The following is a 19,799-nucleotide window of genomic DNA, read 5'->3' on the forward strand; positions in this document are numbered from 1 at the left end:
CGTTGGGCCGCCTCGCCCTTCCTGTTGGCTGCCTGGGCCTCTGGCCAGCATGTGCCCGCCTTGGGCTGCTCGGCGCCCCGCTTGGGCCTTTGGCCGGTCTGCCCTGCTGGGCCGGTTCGCGCTCGATTGGGCCGATGGCCGCGCGCGCATGCCTGTGGGCCGCGCATTCGCCTAGGATGCTGGGCCGGTTTAGCGCCGTCGGCCCCTTTTTTGTTTTGAGGAATTTCTAAATTAGCTTATAAAGTAAACTTGTAAAATTCGTAGAAAATCATAGAAAAATCATAAAAATGCCAAACCAGTTTTGTTAGTCTCCTAAAATCATGATCTACCTGTTAGTATAGTTTGTTCACATAGTTGGATAATATTCGAGGAAGCTATATAATTAATTTACGATACTTAATATTGTAAAATATGAACATGTGGGAATTTTCATGATAAATTGATAATATTGTTGAATCTGAAATTTGTACAGTAGGTTCCTAGCAATATTAGGTATTCACTGCAAAGTTTGTAGCTCTAGAATAATTAGTTGCTAGATAAATAATGATGTCCTATTGCGAATAAAAATTAAATTGATAGAAGTGAATAAAGAAACAACTTGGGTTTAATAACGCCTTATCCGACAACGTGTATATGTAGCCTACTTACGGTCATCGTTAGAACTAGCCGTTAACTCGAGAGGCGTACGTCATATTTTACGAGTCACGATTGCAGTTGATTAATTACATCATTGCATTGCATCGCATGCATATCATATAGGTACGATGATGGATCGATTGAAGGATGATTGAAAATCCGAAGATGACGCAATAGACTTTCTATCCAGATGATGTGAATGATCTGAGGATGCAGATACTAACTTTTAAATATATCTTACCCAGGCAAGCCCCAGTGCATAACCCCTATCTTTCTGCAGTTTAAATTATAATTGTGCATTAAGTTTTAAGGAGTTGAATGAAACTCACTTGCATATATATCTTTATTCCTATGAGTCTTACTAGTATGACAGGATCGTGTAGAATGCTATGCTACAGGACTCCGATAGAAGTCGAGTGATTGCCTGTCACTCGCGAGAGATAGAAAATATATTACTACCACATGGAGAATATAAATGGTGAAAAGGAAAACTGGTGACCGGGCAGGGATATGGTTTGGGATTGGTGAGTGTAAGGAGTTGTGTCGCCGTGGACATGGGGCATAGCTTAGTTACACTGTTTTTTCCTGTCTGGTCGGTTAAGGACCGATCGTTGCATAAGACTCTAGGCAGGTCACAAACTTATTATCCCGAGCACATACTTGTGTATGGGTGCTTGGAAGACTTGTTGTTCTCTTATCGCGGATCTGGCTCTTTCCGGACCGACTGTCAGGGTTTGTTTTTGGTGGAGGAGGTCCTTGCGCCGCACTGAGTCCGGGACTCAGGGGCGGGGGCTTGGAGTCCTAGTTTGGATGGGGACCTGGACATCCGGGACAGGAGAGTGATGCGTTGGTCCTGCTTGTGCCTGGGGTACAAGCGGGCGTGTGTTTTCGGGGTACCCAGCTGGGGGCATTGATTCGCGAATCGTCGGGCTATCCGGTACAGCTTGTCTCCGGTTTAGCATCGTAGTAAGAACTGAAAGATGAAAGATGAAAGATGGACAAAGGAAATCTGATTGCTTACCACCTGCTTGAAAGTAGCACAGGTGCTTACATAGAATGGTTAGTTAATGAACCAATGCGGCTATTAATAAAAATCGAACATAAGGATGCACGCTTAGTAATGCTTCCTATAAATGCAATAAATCCACGAGCCAGATAGCCTTGCATATCCTTGAAGTCTTTTCTTTTCTCCTGTCGGGTAAGTCTTGCTGAGTACAATTGAGTACTTAAGATTTTATTCTCCCTGTTGCAGGTAATAGGTGGAGGCTTGAGCTGACCTTTGTGTGTGGATTCCTCCTGGTAGGCTCAGAGAGGATTTCCTTTACGCTTCGATCGTAGTTGTTATTTATAACTCTCACTAAATACTTTTATAAATGAAAGTTTCATAATCTGTTGTTGTAGTCTATGTATCAATATTTCATCGTGTCATTAATAGATGTTTATCTCCGCTATAACTCTGTTCACATGTTTTTATTCCGCTGTTCAATTAAATTGTTTATAACTCTGATAACATGATTTCATTCCGCTGTTATATTAATAAATATTATACTCTGATGTTGGATTAAAAGTGATGTAAAAAATGGTTACAAATGATGTAAGTTTTATTCTCTCATTTGTGATCCTGATGACAAAAATGTGGATTTTTAAGTTCTCCCCTGAGGTGTGCCCGACGAAACCGAGTAGTTTAGTGTTCTCTCTCGAGTGTTTAATGTCTAATAAAAGACAAGCATTCCTATAAGACATTAAATTAAGCGATTCTGCCACATCTCCGCTGTGTGGCGGCCGAAACATGTGCTGGACCAGCCGCCAGCCGATCATGGGGCTCGACACCGTCTTGTACTGGAGTACTTTACGAAACGAAACGAATAAGCAAGTGTGATGTGTCAACTACTCAACTGTCATGTATATGAGTAAAACAGGGGGGCTAGGAACCAACCCAGGTTTACATGTTAACAAATTGCAGCTGCATGTGTGTTGTCTCCAAGACTCCAACGGCCACTCTATTAGGAAAACAGGTTATACACCATACAAAAATAGGGCGCACCCAATGTTGAAAGTTCACGGACGAGCCACGTAGCATATACAGAGATAGAAGGAACAAAACTATAACCACCCCTTCGTTAAAACTAAGGAGGGCGCAGCTGGTAGCAAGTCCCAACCAGCACCACCTACAGACAGCAGTCTGTTTCAGAAATGGCCTACACCCCAATTGTGTCGCTACAAGGAAAGCCAAAACTTTCACATATCCGCAGCAACGATTATTGACAAAACTTTTCCGTTGTCTACTATATGACACAATGCTCCGAGGAAACAATATATTCCATGATTTACAGCAAGTTGCGAGATCTTGTTCTCAAGCTCAAAGAGGACCCATGTTCCCTCACCTAGATGAAAAGCTTTCATAAAGAAAAAACTTGCAAATGACGCCAGAAAAAGAAGTCAGCTCGGGGTGCTTGAGCATCACGCAAAAAAATCCATCTTCCTAGCTACCTAGCACACGCCACCTGTCCTCCTGCATCATAGAATCAACAAAATGTAAATTGATGAAATAACAAACAAAAAGGCACAGGAACAGATAGAAACTACAAAGTGGAAATTTCAACTTATAATAACCAAAATTCTTGTCTGTAAGTGTTAGTGATAATACCATGCAAGAACATATACAGCGAAGCCTTCCACAAAGTTGAATATCAATCACAAATATCTTTCAAGCAGTATGAATATTCCTATTTGATTGGCGCCTAACTTTGCCACAACCAAGGTTTTAGGCAAAACGTGGCAGCCACAAAAGGTGTGGCCAACAAAATGGGCACCACAGTTGTGAATTACTTTAGTGACATCTAGGGCATAGGGCTAGAAAGTTGTGGTGTGAACCAACACACTAAGCGCGTGTTTAGTTTGAACCCCAAATTCCTAAAAAAGTGCTATAGTACCCATCACATCGAATCTTGCGATACGTGTATGGAGCATTAAATGTAGACGAAAAAAAAAACTAATTGCACAGTTTGGTTGGAAATTGCGAGACGAACGTTTTGAGCCTAATTAGTCCATAATTGAACACTAATTGCCAAATAAAAACGAAAGTGCTACAGTAGCCCAAAATCCAAACTTCACTAAGGAAGTGCCTAACTTGTGGCTACAAACCAAACCAGCCGTTGCTTGACTATGAAACTCTGATAGTAATTGATAGCACACAATGAACCATAAATGCAGCTTCTAGACCTCAGTACTTTGAAACTGTTATTTTTCCAAAGACAACATTGCAACAAAAATCAGATGCATCATCAGCTATGGGGAATAAGATGACTACGAACATTAGACATTGCGATTGTGAGCAAAAACATACTTGCCATGGCTTTATCCAAATAAGGCGCAATGAGGGCATCCAATTGGACAACCCAAAGTGCAACTGCTGATGTTGTTTGTGGCATTGTCTGAAAGTAGACAATGATGTCATCCAGATATGTTCTAAATCTCGCAGAAGATGAACTTTTGTACAACCAATCAACATCCATTGCCCCAACAAAATCAACAAGAACCTGTAGCAGAATATAAGCATGGTAAGAGAAAAGGCGGTAGAAACTAAACATACTACTGCAATGGAAGGTTCAGGTATTAAAAAACAAAAATAAAGACCTGAAAATCTTTTACTGACCTGCAAAAGCTCTGGCAATGATGACGTTCGTCGCAGCCGCTTAACCCACAGCTTGTGAGCAGACTTCATCCAAGAACCAGTAAAAGCTGCCTCAGGCATAGATGCCTACATGTGACAGATTATAAGAAAATTAAATCCGACTAGAAACATGTGTTTCTCAATATATTTGAATAAGTAGGTTATAATCCTATGTGTGGACAAATTGATCCCGATTATGAAACTGCATAGGAGTTGCATGTGTTTTGAAATACTAACCTCAATAGCATGAATGGCTGCTTTAAGTGCCTGTAGCTGTGATGGCAGAAATTTATGATTTGGCACCTCATGTGAAAGCTCAGGTTCCCTGCACGTCACCACGTGTACAGCATATTTTTCTTCAAGATCAAAACCAACCTCGAAAGTTGAATGGCATATTCTACAGTGCTTTTCATCTCTCCAATATAGATCATGACAACTTTCACAATGAACTAGTGACTCCTTAAATGACTTCTTGCCACTTTTAACAGCAGTAAGGATGGAGTAAAAAGAAGTCCAGATCCACTTATCAAATGCTTGCAACCGTTCCCACATAGATATTTTTTCATCACCTCTCCTCCCACTTTCAATTACTATGGCAGATGATGAATCCAAATTACTATCTTTGAGGCTTGTAGGAACAGAAGTGTTCTCAATGTCTGATACAGGTGAAGTTCCATCTACACTACTTGTCTTGGGCGAAGCTCCATCTCCACTACTTGCCTGGGAGCAATATGAATCAGATGAGGCTGGAAGCCTGGCTGCCTTCCCTCCTTCCACATGTTTTTTCATGGCTTCAAAAAGGCAGGCTTGTCTCTTTTCCATCGATGTAAGGAGATGTGCTTCCCTAGTGCCCCTGCTATCGAGGACAGATAGCAAGGAAAGTAATTCCTGCAATGACCCCAAAAAAGGCTAAGGTAATTTTACAAAATTAACCTCAAATAAGAAAATTGATATCTGAGTAGAGTTGGCATGTGGACAACCTGTGGTGAATCGATCACCTCCCAGTGACCATCTTCTGAGGACTCAAAGTAGACCCTACGATGCCCTGGATCATCTTCCCTACAAGGACCAAGGAAGAGCCAATAGCTATTATACCTACGGTCTGATCCTAAGAGAACAACTTGTGGTTCATGAGCAGCGACAGGCAGATCGTTCCTTCCAGGGTCAGTGGTGTAATCCTGATTTTTTCGCCTTCCTGGTCGGCCTTGATGACAACAATCCAAACTTCCTGATCCATTTAAGGACTCATCGCTATATTGACAAAGGTTTTTTGTTGATTTCTTTATTTTCCCACCTGATTGTGGTGGATGCACTCTTGGCACATTATGCAAGACTCTTTGTGGTTCCTAAAAGAAATGAAAAGTAATGGGATACGCTTCAGTTATTCAACACAATACAAGTGAGGAAAAAGATATTTTCAGGAAACAGTGATCAACCTACACTACACATAATAAGTACTACCTCCGCCCTGAAAAGAATGAAATTCTAGTTCTCTCCTTAGTCAAACTACCTAAAGTTTGACCACATTTATCAATATTTATGATATCAAATAGTTATAATATTACAATATATTCAATGAAGAATCTAATGGCACTTATTCGGTATCATAAATATTGATACTTTTCTACATAAACTTGGTCAAACTTAGTATGCATTGACTATATACTATGTTAGAATTGCATCCCTTTCTGGACAAGTGGACAGAGGGAGAATAATGGCACACTTATGGATCGTCTCTCTTCCAATAAAAAAGAATCAAAGAGTAACAATCTTTCATGTATCTGATAGTCAAACTGGCAGTAAAGTTAAGTAAAATTTCTTGAGAACAAAGATGGCACACTGCAAGTGAGAAGTGCTGAATAATTACTAAAGATTACCTCAAGTCTTGGAACAGAACCAGCACCAGACACAACATCTATCAAAGCAACCAAACAATCCAACTTCTCATCAATGCTTAGATCTGAATACTCGCCTTCCATCAATGCCAGAAGCCATCTTTCACCTGAATAACTTTCATCAATTTCACTACATTTATTTGGACTTTCATGTGCATTTTTCTCCTTCCTTCGAGCAAGTCTACTTTCATTCTCAGGAAATTTGAACTTTTGTGAACTATCAGATCCATCATCACTTCTGCTAGCATCCTCCTCATCATCAACACTTCCAGAATCATCACTATCTAATATAGAATCTTCTTCCCCTTTAATTTTGGGGTCAACACGGAGACGATACGCAGAAGGTGCAATCTTCTCAAATAATGTGATGTCACTGGAGAGAGCTAAAGAGATCAACTGCACTAGTTCTAATGGGCTTGAAACATTAAGATCAATAATCTGAAAAGATAAAAATCAGGGAAATGTTACAGACAAATTCAGTTAAAAAACAGAGGGAAAATAAGTTGTTACCAATATCAACAATTTATTTCCAATACTAACAAGATAAATACCTCAGATGATTTGGCTAGTACTGAAACCTTTAACCCACAACTTCCTGCCTTAGACAACAGTGCAAACAATTCTCCTTTCAGTGTGCGGGGACGTAAACCATATTTAACCATTTGGTTTTTCTCCTGGAAGAAGGTACCAAAAGAATTTTACTACTAAAGATACTTGGATCACTAGCAGATTTGCAGAGAGTAGCAACATGGATCGATTTAAAACTTTAGAATGCTTAGCTACCCGTAATACCTTGTTAAAGAATTCCTGATTCAGCAAATGCTGTTTTGGCCCAAAGCCTGAAGCAACAAGGACTTGACGAAGTATTTCAACCCAAGTAAGAGCATTCAGCGACCTGATCCAAACATTGGCATCGAATTCTTGTTCTCTAACCTGGAAAAAAACATCTTCAGAAGAAAAAAAATGCTTCGTCGAAGCACATTGATTTTGGAAGACCAAAAATTACCCATCAACACATAGTATTGTAGAATAATTTTTGAACTGTTCCATTATTTGCATATGCTTTATGAAAAGCAAGTATTTTCCCTAGCTGCAAGCTTTGCAGGTCTGCGTCCATGAACTTTTGCAATTACCATTTTATCATTTATCTGATCAAAGAACCAACTCCGGTGCAACCCCGAAAAAAATAGTCAAGCTACCTCATTCCACCAAACAAAAAAGGCAATTTATAAATATGAAGGTACTCCAAAGTGTTCAGACATTAGTCAGCATTCTGTCTGATGAATGACTTCATAGTGTTAGATGAAACTGCGATGCTACAATTCTACATTAGTAAAGTGACTATACTTACATACTATTGTTTGATGTGCTTCTTGAAAAATACCTTTAGTAAATTACAACAAACAACTCTACAGTACAAGCTAGTACAACTGGGTAACAAAATTGCTCCTATAATTACCAGATGTAATCTTATTGCCCCTTCAGGGAAATGATTAGCTCAACTATTGAAATAAACTATAATAAACACTTTGAAACTCACAAAGTTCAGGAAACTGAGAAATCTGCAGTCTTTAGAAGATCGTGGAACAAATACACCATCACTTCCCATTTCAGCCTTTAACAACAGTAGCTTGAGAAGACCAACATGTACTTCCCCCAACAGCAAGGAGTCCTGGACATCACATTTGGATTATGGGAAAGTAAAACAAGAAAACGTCTTAATTCTAAAGAAAACTGATCAAAATTTTGAACCTTGTCATGGAATGCTTGCACAAACTCATCAAATGTGAAGGGGTGGACATCAATACTGCCAAAATGAGCGTATACAAACCGGATAACCTGTCAGGATTAATTCTCCAATCAATATATGTGTACCGATCATTAGATAACAAAAATGAGGTAGAGGAAAATCAACTAAGCATATGGCCCATATAAAATGTAACTGTTCTGAGCATCCAAGGCGCTTAAATAAAGTTACGGTGTTTAATGGCGAATTTCCCAACTCTTGTGGCTGCTACATTGATTATCTTACAAGCTTCAATGATTCTTGGGCTAAGTGCCCATCTTCTCAGTAAGGTTTAAAGTGGGATCGAGCTGATGTACAATGCTAGGACTAGGTCACACATGCATATGCTTCCAACAGCACAAAAATCTGTACATGAGTCTACTGAAGTGCAAAGATTCATCTAGTATGCAAGGCCCAGTGGCATCAACCCGTGCATATCACTGCAGGAAACAACTGAATTCATTTCTTGGCAAGTTAATCGGTTACATAACGAATATCATTATTACTTGATGACAGAAGATAACTTCTTCCTACTTGCATGGGAATTCTTGAAGAATTTGCTGATTAAGATTTGGCCATAGAGAGGATGACCACTAGCCAAAAACTTTGTATGATAAACCAGTGAAATAATGAGGGAGATGGTCCAAGAGGTTCTTTTACCGCAGTGTATTAATAAAAATGAATAAATGGGAACTAAAACTTGTACGAATGCTGGAACGGCGCAAGGTAAAAAGGCAGTTCACAGAAGAGAAACTATACAGGAGAAACAAAGAGAAGAGAGATGGTCTGAGAGTTTCCTTTGTCCTATGTGATTGCAACAAAATGCAAAATGTTGAAGCCTGTCTTCCAGTTCTTGAAATTTGGTTGTTTTCCTTAGAAATATAAAAATATATGTATATCAGTTTCTCTGTTTCCAGATTTGCCAAGCTACCACTATGAGGATTTACATGAAGAAGATGTAGTGACATTCTTTCCTATGACTATCATACTGAAGAATTGCAAACCAGTGTCCCATATTATACCTAAGTAATTCTAACATCTGATGCAGAAGCTGCACCCAATGCTGCTGCATGGAGCCATTCTTCACAAAAGGGGGAAGAGTCTTAAAGAATTTTTGTTGCATTGCATGCCGTTCTATATGCCAGTCCAGATTAAACAGTTGTTCCATCTCCTATTGAGCAGGAAAAAAGGCCCTCTGAATAAGGCTTTGTTGTTGTTGTTTTTGTTGTTGTTGTTGTTGTTGTTGTTGTATAGCATTACATCCCACCAGAACAAGCCAAGCAAGTGAAAATCATCCATTTGTATTGTAGGTGTTCCAGATGAGGTGCACCCAGGGTAAATCCTTCATTCCTTCTTGCTGTCAACTTCATCCAGATGCTTCAAGAGGAGACCTGAAGAGCGCCATGGCACATTAGGGCACATGCCGTGGAGCAGTCCAGGCCATGCTAAGGCCAGTGCACTGTTCATTCACGCCTATTGTTCGTGCAAACAGTAACAATGTGGTAGTGTTTGTGGTGCCTCTAGGATATGCTTTGCTGTCTAGAGATAAGATGGTATGCTTTGCTGTCTAGAGATAAGATTATATTAGATTGAATTGTTTCTAGAGACTGATTTCTTAAGGGTCAAGTTGCTCCATGGGGAAAAGAGTGTTTCGGCTAATTTTTCTCTATCCTTGACTTCCCAGAACTACTACTTGAAACTTGAAGCTACTAAAACCATGTATAGCATGTGTTTCATCTCTAGGTATTGATGTTCCAAAGTAAACTAAATGGAATTACAATAATAATGAAGAAGTCGCATCTCAGTATCTAAAAGAGTAAAAGCATTCCAACTTCCTGAATTAACACATGCAATCGCGATGGATGGTTACTGGAAGCCAGCACAATGTGCCTACTTTTATTGAGAAAATGTGCTACATTATTCACAAAAGAAAACTGGATGGAAATGCTAATATTAAGTGTTTCTTATGCAAGATCAGCTGATCAGGTCTGTGAAGAAGATGATGACGATGATGATGACAAAAAATAATAAAGAAAAGTAGTGGTTTATTCATATGACCTGAAAAAGCTTTTTCACCATTTCAGGTGACGACTCCCAAGGTTTTGTAGAAAATAGCTTTTTCATCTTCAAACTTTGTGGAGGAAACTTGGCAAGTAAATCTGCAACATAAATGAGTTAATACTTTATAAAAAATTATTTTCTACAGAAGGTGAGTACATACAGGGATGACTTATTGAGACGGATATGCAAACCTTTACAAAGGGGGCAGTCATGTCTACCACTTGAAGACAGGTGAGCTGAACATCTTAATGGATTGGGACCTGCTTGTAATTCACTGAGCTCAAGCTCCTCATCATCCACTAAAGTCACTAGTTCAGTCTGTAGTTCTGAAGATTCTGATTTATCAACTGAAAGATGGCAATCCATTGGAGGATGCACCTTTGGACCAGTAACTCTCTTACATGGCACCTATACAGAGGAAATCATCAGCATTGTTCAACAAAATAGAAATTCATAATCCACTCATATGACCCAGAAAGTAAACTGTCAAAATTGAAAGGTTTTGTTTTTCCTCCAAATGGACAACTTAGTAAATGTGCTAATGCTACTGTAGTCTGTAGAAGCTTTCTGTTTTTTCTTAGTCCTCGCGCAAAGCAAGAAAAATACCTTTTTTCTATTAGCTAGAACTTTACTCCTTTTGACTATCTTTTTCCGTGCCATACCTTGATTCTGCACATAGGTAGGAACCATAAAAGATTTGTGAATGGCTAATTCTGTAATGACAATATAATCTTCACCAAATAACATCAAACAAATGAGACTTTACTTGAGTCTTCCTTCCATTATCACGATTTTCTAATCCATCAAAATCATCAAACGGTCTAAGGGACCTCAAACAACCAGTTTCATCAATGAAATTTGGGCCGCTTTGGCATTTCACGTTATGAGAATACATGGCATGCCACACTATCATGAGACCTTTGCCAATTCCTTGTTTCCGCACAGGAGTGGTATCCTCATACACATCAGATCTCTGGTTAGTAGTAGTAGACTCCATGATCTGCAGTTGAACAATTTGATAACATACATGGTGCAATGTCAGAAAGCTCAACATGGAAAATAATATGAACTGATATTTTTAGTTTATGGGACACAATAAAGAACTTCTGAGGAAAATAACAATGGACTAGAAAGATAAAATGTGAAATGGTACTGGAAGTTATTTCAGCTCACATTGACATGTATGAAAATTTCAATCAGCGTTTTTTTTTATTTTTTTATCTCAACATAGCAGGTCCCAAGCCCTTGTAAAGGAGGAGGGTTGTGATAGACGTGGCGAGCCAACGTTAAATCTAGCCATTCTAATGGAGATGAAACCCGAAAGAAAACCATTGGAGCGTAACCCTCTTAGCGACGCGCCATATCGGAACCCGGGTATGGTGTTAAATGAGCAAGGGCCGGGTCGTCACCCCCGTGACGCGCCGTGTCGCGATCTGGGCACGGTGTCAAGTGAGCAAGGATCGGGTCGTCACATCCTTAGTTGCGCTTTACATCGGCGCCCGGGTGTAGTGAAAAATGAGCAAGGGTCTTCACATCTGAGTCCACAGGTGCGAAGGGTAAGGAAGCTAGTCGAACCAACTAGGATCCGTTTAGGTAGTTGGAATGTAGGGTCGCTTATAGGTAAGTTAAGAGAATTAGTTGATACCGCGAATAGGAGGCGTGTAAATATATTATGCGTTCAAGAGACTAAATGGAAGGGTCAAAAGGCGAAGGAGGTGGACAATACAGGTTTCAAGCTTTGGTACACAGAGACAGTCGCGAATAGAAATGGAGTAGGAGTTTTGATTGATAAGAGCCTCAAGAATAGTGTGGTGGGAGTGAGAAGGCAAGGAGATAGGATTATCTTAGTCAAGCTTGTCATTAGTGATATGGTCTTGAACGTAATTAGTGTGTATGCCCCCCAAGTAGGCCTCGACGAGAGTGCTAAGAGACAGTTCTGGGAAGACTTAGATGGCCTGATTAGAGTTGTACCTACTAGTGAGAATCTTTTTATAGGAGGAGATCTTAATGGGCATGTAGGTACTACAAGCGCAGGTTTCGAGACAGTTTATGAAGGTTTTGGGTATGGTAGTAGGAATCAGGAGGGGGAGGAAGTTCTGGACTTCGCGGTAGCTTTTGACCTGATGATAGCCAACACTTTCTTTAGAAAGCGAGAATCTCATCTAGTGACCTTCAGCAGCGAACAACACTCTAGCCAGATTGACTTTGTCCTCGCAAGAAGAAAGGACAAACGAGCATGCTTGGGTTGCAAGGTGATACCAGGGGAGTGTGTTATTTCTCAACATAAGCTTTTGGTGGCAGACTTTCGTTTTCAGGTGCGTGCCCATAGGGATAAACAAGCTAAGAATGAAAGAACAAAGTGGTGGAAACTGAAAGGGGAGACGTCAGAGGTATTCAGGGAAAGGGTTATCAAAGAGGGCTCTTGGAAGGAAGAAGAGGACATAAACAACATGTGAGAGAAGATGGCAACCAACATTCGGAAGGTGGCCTCAGAGGTGTGTGGAGTAACCAAAGGAAATGGAGGCGAGGCTAAAGATACTTGGTGGTGGAACGAGGAAGTCCAAAGGGCTATTAAGGAGAAGAAAGAATGCTATAGACGCTTGTACCATGACAGGAGTGTGGACAACATAGAGAAGTACAAGGTGGCAAAGAAGACTGCAAAGCGAGCTGTAAGTGTGGCAAAGGGTAGAGCGTACGAGGATCTTTACCAACATTTGAGTACGAAGGAAGAAGAGAAGGACATTTATAGGATGGCTAGGGTTCGTGAGAGAAAGACAAGGGACTTCAACCAAGTTAAGTGCATTAAGAATGAAAGGGAGCATCTCTTGGTGAAGGAGGATGAGATCCGACATCGATGGCAAGAGTATTTTGACAAATTGTTCAATGGTGAGAATACGGACACAACCTTTCAGTTGGATGACTCTTTTGATGACACCAATAGGCGCTTTGTGCGTTGAATCCAAGAATCTGAGGTCAGAGAGGCGTTGAAAAGGATAAAAGGAGGTAAGGCGATGGGACCGGATGGTATCCCAATTGAGGTGTGGAGATGCCTTGGGGACATAGCTATAGTATGGCTAACCAAGCTGTTTAACCATATTTTTCGATCGAACAAGATGCCTGATGAGTGGAGGAGAAGTATATTGGTACCGATCTACAAAAATAAAGGGGATATTCAAAGTTGTACTAATTACCGGAGAAATAAGTTGATGAGCCATACTATGAAGCTATGGGAGAGAGTTATCAAGCATCGCTTGAGAGCAATAACGCGGGTCTCTATGAACCAATTTGGTTTCATGCCCAGAAGGTTAACCATGGAAGCCATTTTTTTAATAAGACAAGTTATGGAGCGGTATAGGGAGAAGAAGAAGGACCTACACATGGCTTTTATTGACTTGGAGAAGGCTTATGATAAAATACCAATGAATGTTATGTGGTGGGCTTTGGACAAACATAAAGTACCAACGAAGTACGTCGGGCTCAATAAGGACATGTACAACAATGTTGTGACTAGTGTTCGAACAAGTGATGGAGACACGGACGACTTTCCGATTAGGATAGGACTACATCAAGGGTCAGCTTTGAGCCCTTATCTGTTTGCCTTAGTGATGAATGATGTCACAAGGGATATACAAGGGGACATCCCTTGGTGTATGCTTTTCGCGGACGATGTAGTGCTACTTGATGAAAGTCGGACATGAGTGAATCAGAAACTGGAGTTATGGCGGGAGACTTTGGAGTCCAAAGGTTTTAGACTCAGTAGAACTAAAACTGAGTATATGAGATATGACTTCGGCACTACTACTCGAGAGGAGGAAGATATTAGTTTGGAAGGTCAAGTAGTGCCTAGGAAGGATACCTTTCGATATTTAGGATCAATGCTACAGAGAAACGGGGATATTGATGAAGATGTTAGCCATAGAATCAAAACAGGGTGGATGAAGTGGCGCCGAGCATCTGGTGTCCTATGTGACAAAAGGGTACCACAGAAGCTAAAAGGCAAGTTTTATAGGACGGCAATTAGACCTGCTATGTTGTATGGTGCAAAATATTGGCCTACGAAAAGACGACATGTTCAACAGATAAGTGTCGCAGAAATACGTATGTTGCGTTGGATTTGCGGTCATACAAGAAGGGATCGAGTTCGGAACGATGATATACGTGATAGATTAGGGGTAGCACCAATTGAAGAAAAGCTTGTCCAACACCGGTTGAGATGGTTTGGACATGTCCAACGGAGACCTCCAGATGCACCGGTGCGTAGTGCAATCCTAAGCCAGGATAGTAACGTGAAGAGAGACAGAGGAAGACCGAAGTTGACTTGGGTAGAGGTAATAAAAGGAGACTTGAAAGGATGGAATATACCCAAAGACTTAGCCTTAGATAGGAGTGTTTGGAAAACAGCTATTCACGTGCCTGAACCTTTGCTTCTGCTGGGTTTCAACTCTAGCCTACCCCAACTTGTTTGGGACTTAAAGGCTTTGTTGTTGTTGTTGTTGTTGTAATCCGCAGTTGATGGTAAAGAAAAATAATTTCAAGAAAGGGCATAGTGGAGCCTAATCTTACATCTGACCATGAAATGGTGTAAAGTAGCAGTGCACTCAAAGACATTTCCAAATATATCTGAACAAATGATGTAGCCACTATGGTAGGGACAGTGGATACTTTATGGCAGACTGGCAGTACAAATTTGGGTGTTATTAGGGACCGATTCACAGAACAAATAGGATAACCTATTGAACTTGAGCAAACTGTGCCAATACTTGTTTCATTGGTTATGCTATGCTGTTGCCTATCTAGCCGTATGGCTTTCTGAGCGTGCTGCGCCTTGATTTTGGAACTTAAACTGTGGATGCTTTAAATCAATAAAGCAGGGGAAACCTTTTATTCAAAAAAAAAAAAACTTGTTTCATTGGTAAGAACTTGCATTTATGATAACCAAAAATACTTGCAAACACAGGTATGGTATTGCAAAGAAACAAAAGAATATATCAAACTGAACACCAGTTCATCTGGATAAAGAATATCATATCCTTGCATGACACAAATAGCATAGTGGAAGTTTAATAAAAAATATGCCAATGAAATAAAACATGAGTAAACAGTCTAAATGTTATTGAATTATGGTACCTTTCTCTTCTTCACAGTTCTTTGGTTCTCAGAGGAATGATGGCATGTAGTGTCTGCAAAATATATGTAAGAAAATGAACATTTGTATCAGTTGCACGCAGCACCATTAGTATATATCAACTGCATCTACAAGAAAATGATGCAACTTGTATATGAAAGATTGGGGCCATGTTAGCAACAGTACTGTTAGAAAACATTAAATGAAAATCAGAAATACATGTTTCGTTGTAGCCAACAATTTGTTTGCAAAGCATTAGGGAAGGTTTGGCAAAGAAATGAATCTAAACAGGTGAGGAGAAGATGTGAACAGCCACATTTGTGCCAGCCTGCCAGGAAATCAAACACTGGCAAACACTTGTCCAAGGGACTCTTGTACTTAACATTTGGCCTGTAGTGTTTGTCAATCAACCAACCAACCAGATCTGTTTATACCAAGTTAACAGAAAACTATACTAAAGTTCTACAACAGAAAACAAGTAAATGTAATTGTTCAGCATTGGTGAACAGTGACAAACAAAATCAAGCAAATGCATAATATGACTTCAGACACAATAGCAGAATGAGTAAATGAATGACTCAACAAAAATGTAGGGAGAATCAATAGCCTGCCAACAACAACATTTCGCAGCTTAAAGTGAACAGTATACCAATTGAAGTGGGCATGAGAACATAAATGAAGAAGAATAAGAAATAAACATAGCTGCTAGTGGAACCGGTCACATATTCACCCATTGGGGGAGCAAATCAAAGATTTAGAAATAAGATTCAATAACCTACAATTGTTGCTAGTGTACCTCTGTTACAGCCATGTGCACTTTGGGGGAGGGGGTCGAATTCACTACCAAGAGGTGGACCATCCTTGCGGAAAATTTTGCTCAGGATATAATCCTTGGGGAACAGAACTTGTGATATAATTTTACTTTCCTCTCCTGCAGTGCTCATACCCCAAGTGTCCAACTCCGATTGTGAACGTGAAATACCATAGATAGGAGCTTGGTTACAAGAGGAAGAACTGCTGCTGGATCTAGGTCCAGTGGACCGTGCTCTAAATTGTCTTTCCGTCTGAGCCCCAATGACTCCCATCTCCCTCCTGTCTTTTCTCCTCCGCTCTTTGAACCATATACGGACCTGACTGTAAGTCAAACCAACACAGATTGCATACTCTCCCATTTCCTCTGGCTTTGGATACTGTACATCTGGATAAAAAGATATATCAGCAACAATGAAATGTATAACAACAATAAAGGACTTCCAAGCATTAGCTTATAATTACCAGAGTAAAACTTCTCCAGCATCTGGATTTGCTGGGGAGATTTTTTTGCCCCTGCATTATCCCTTTTTGCTCCAAGGTCATGGGTCACCATCTGAACAAAGCCAAAATTATGTACAAGGTAAGCAAAGCTACCCAGAATCCCAACTCCAGCGCATAATAACTCTGTAACTCAGTGTTAAGAGCTAAAATTCTAAGAACACTGCCAATACAAAATGGTTGGAACTGCTCAGCAAATACTACTACATGTTTTAGAACAAACACTGCCAACAAATATATGACTGCACCACTAATTGCTTCATTTGACACAAACACCCCCGCACACTAATTGCTTCATTTGACACAAACAGATAAGACCAATTCGAGCACAAAACACCCCCGTAAAATGCACTGACCAATTCGAGCACAAAACACCACCGCAAAATGCACTGTAAAAGAAGGCGGCGGCAAACAGGAAGCATGGTATCACTGCGAAAACCCAAAATCATGATCCTAAAACCCCACGCGCTCAGGACCTCACAACCCAACCGCAAATAAGAGCTCGCCAATCAACCAATTAAACCCAAAACTGAACGCCTCAGCCCTCAGTCGTCACACGGTCACACCACATCCCCCCCTACGCTGATCACGCCCCCACATAGCCCCGCGCCCTCGAACCAAACTGAATCCCGCAGGAACCAGTCCACTCGCCGACGGGCCAGCTGATGGATCAGAGAAGCACGTACCTGGGCGCGAGGCATGGCGGCGGCGGGTGTTTTCAGCAGACGGGCACCATGGGCGTTGCCGCGTTGGCGTTGGTGAGCACGGGGGCGGAGGAGGAAGCGAGCGGGAGGGGCGCGGGGGCGGCAGCGAGCGTGTGATGGCAAGCTGGTCGGCGAATTAGCGGGCGGCTGTGTTTCGGCGGAGATGGGCGGAGGGGCCAAAACCCTACCAACGAGTGGCCATTTCTGCTGTTCGTGACTGAGCTGCACTTTTTCGGGCCTAAACCCTCGGAGACGATGATAGTTTTGGAGAGATTTTTTGGCACTGTTTGGGCTGGTGTCGACGTAGCCACGTTGCGCGCAGCCTGGCAGCTGCAGTGCACAGGCCGATGGGCCGGCGGCTGGGGCGCTGGGCGAGCACGGAGCGGAGTTGGCTGGGCGAGCGCGGAGCAGAGGAGGCTAGGCGAGCTAGAAGCAAATTAGGCCCGGCCCAACCTGCAGGCCCGGCCCTAGCCCGCTGGATTTTGGCCCACCCACGAACCTTAGTGTACAGGGCCTGGGCCTAGATCTCGTTGTCCAGAAAATTTTTTATCGGCCTAAGTCAGCCCAAAATATTTATTTTAATTGTTTTACACTATAAAATTCGCGGACAGCCCGTCCATGCCCAAGCCTGGTCAAAAAAAATAGGCCTGACTCGCAAACCCGGTCATGGGCGGGATTATTCCAACCCGAAATATCAGGCCTTTTTCGGCCTGGACCAAACCCGGCCCAGCCCACAATAGGTCTAAGGCGAGCGCGAAGCAGAGCTACAGAGGAGTCGTTGTCTCTCGTCGAGTCGAGGTTGCTGGCGGTGGCGCTCGATAATTTTTTCACGATGAGATTGTGAAGCCAGTAGAGGCAAGATCGGAGTCATAGTCAGAGGTAGACGCAACAGATGAACTTCCAACTCAGCTCATATAAAAGAAAAAACGAGTCGAGTCAGCTACGAGTTGAGCCGGCTATCGAGCCGTGAGTATTTTGTCTGATCCTATTTGGTTGGCATAACAGAAAATATCAACATATATATGTAATTTTTTTAGATCAGTTCTTAAAGACTACTCGGTTTGTGGAATCTCTGCTTTTCTTGAGAGGCAATTTCCAGCCATCTATCTCCCTTCCTCGTTGTCACAGCAAATTATAACCAATGACCATGTGGCTCCCTTCCTCGTTGTCACAGCTAATTATAACCACTGACCATGTGGCCCTTGAAATTTATATGACACTTTTGCCCTCACAGAGGCATGGCACGCCGTGCATAGGGACGTGATCACTTGATCCCTAAGATGAAAAAAAAAGCGATCCTTAAAAACCCATGCATTGGCGAACAAGCTACAAAGAGGATGACGAACTACACTAGGAATGCTTGATTGATTAAAAATGGATTAAATTCTAAATTTCGAACTTATTTCTTTCCTAAGTGATCTTTAAGTTTATCGAGGATGATTGGGTACCAGCTATCGTTACTAGGCACACTAACAACTACTTCGAATGAGTAGGCTGACTAGTCCCTAAAACCTCCGGCCTGAGGGTTTCTTCATCCACGACACGGTGCTGGTCGAGAGGCTCGGTCAGTGTTGGCCAACGGGAGGATTGGGAGTCAAAATATAAGGACAAGGCTAACAACATGACAAACAAGCTACAAATGCTCCCAGCTCCTAGCTCCATAAGAACTGTACGACACACATTGCCTAGCATGTCTACCATTATGCTGACGCAGTCTCGCCTAGCCAGCGTAAGGAGGTGTTATCCCACCTAAGTGGCACAATGGGGACATCACAACTGTCCCCTCATATCGAAACAGATGACCAAAGCCAATAGAAATTTACCCAGACAAGGGTGGCCTGCTCCTCAGGAGCACCATCCATGTTGCCTAAAATATTTTTGGCCATTGGATTTTCGATTGGACGGTCTAGATTTATTGAAGCGGCTTCCCAGCGAAGTAGCTTCTCGTCCTGCTTCTCACCTTATCTTCGGCTTTTCTTCCGCTTCTTTAACTTCTGATCCGAATCCGGTGAAACAAATATATACACGGCTTCTACTTCTCTATCCAGATTATTCTTTACTCTTCCTCTCTCTCACGGTCCATTTCTCCCTCTCCACGGACACGGTCACGGGCGACAGCGCCGACAGCGCAGGGCGGTGGTGGCGGTAGCGGCCTCCTCCTCTCCACCCACGCCGTCCTCTTCCTCCCTTCTCCCACGTCGTGCCCTCCTCCTCCTCTCTCCCTGTCTCTTTGCTCGCTGCCTCTCCCGCCGCGGTCACGCCAACGGCCGCCACTGCACGCGAGCGGGGCGGCGCCTCTGCCACCTCCATCCCGCCTGCGTAGCTGCTTCCTGGTGGCGCCTCTCCCATCTCCATCCCGCCGGCGTCGCTGCTTCCTAGCGCCGCCGCCTCCTCCCTCTCCTCCGCGTGTCTTGTTGTGCTACAGGAAACCCTAGGTATGTCTTGATTTGTTAATTTGTATAGTTGAGTTGTGCTACTTTTTTACATGGGAGGCCTGCGACGCGAACTAGGTGAAGATACATTGTCTCTCTTTACCGTAGAGATCCTTGCAGAAACACACATCCACGTCACCCTAAATGTTTTCGGCTATGGGATCTTTGATTGAATG

At 42.1% G+C, this 19,799-nt stretch overlaps 1 protein-coding gene across 2 annotated transcripts; it reads right to left on the reverse strand.

The window, feature by feature from the left end:
• Positions 1 to 2,577: 2,577 nt before the first annotated feature.
• On the reverse strand, positions 2,578 to 17,408 carry LOC136482172 (homeobox-DDT domain protein RLT3-like). 2 transcript variants are annotated; one of them, XM_066479489.1, is made up of 18 exons: positions 17,174 to 17,408; positions 16,452 to 16,542; positions 15,973 to 16,374; positions 15,179 to 15,231; positions 10,818 to 11,051; positions 10,658 to 10,720; positions 10,243 to 10,459; positions 10,049 to 10,149; positions 7,957 to 8,043; positions 7,745 to 7,876; positions 6,997 to 7,137; positions 6,756 to 6,878; positions 6,187 to 6,642; positions 5,290 to 5,655; positions 4,547 to 5,197; positions 4,292 to 4,396; positions 3,987 to 4,175; positions 2,578 to 3,148 (listed from the first exon to the last, which is right to left on the reverse strand). In XM_066479489.1, the coding sequence occupies exons 1-18, from the start codon at positions 17,186 to 17,188 to the stop codon at positions 3,119 to 3,121; spliced, it is 3,456 nt and encodes a 1,151-aa protein (XP_066335586.1). In that variant the 5' UTR covers positions 17,189 to 17,408; the 3' UTR covers positions 2,578 to 3,118. The 2 variants fall into 2 exon arrangements, with proteins under 2 accessions (XP_066335586.1, XP_066335533.1); XM_066479436.1 differs by having other exon boundaries at positions 2,579 to 3,148; positions 3,983 to 4,175.
• Positions 17,409 to 19,799: the final 2,391 nt, after the last annotated feature.

The sequence above is a fragment of the Miscanthus floridulus genome, chromosome 1 (genome assembly GCF_019320115.1).
Source record: "Miscanthus floridulus cultivar M001 chromosome 1, ASM1932011v1, whole genome shotgun sequence".
NCBI lineage: Eukaryota > Viridiplantae > Streptophyta > Magnoliopsida > Poales > Poaceae > Miscanthus > Miscanthus floridulus.

Excerpts from the sequence above, each read along its gene's own strand:
- LOC136482172 (XM_066479489.1), bottom strand. Across the intron at positions 7,877-7,956 it reads TGCAAGCATTCCATGACAAG|GACTCCTTGCTGTTGGGGGA; the intron begins GTTCAAAATTTT and ends TGTGATGTCCAG. Across the intron at positions 7,138-7,744 it reads TTCTCAGTTTCCTGAACTTT|GTTAGAGAACAAGAATTCGA; the intron begins GTGAGTTTCAAA and ends GTTTTTTTCCAG.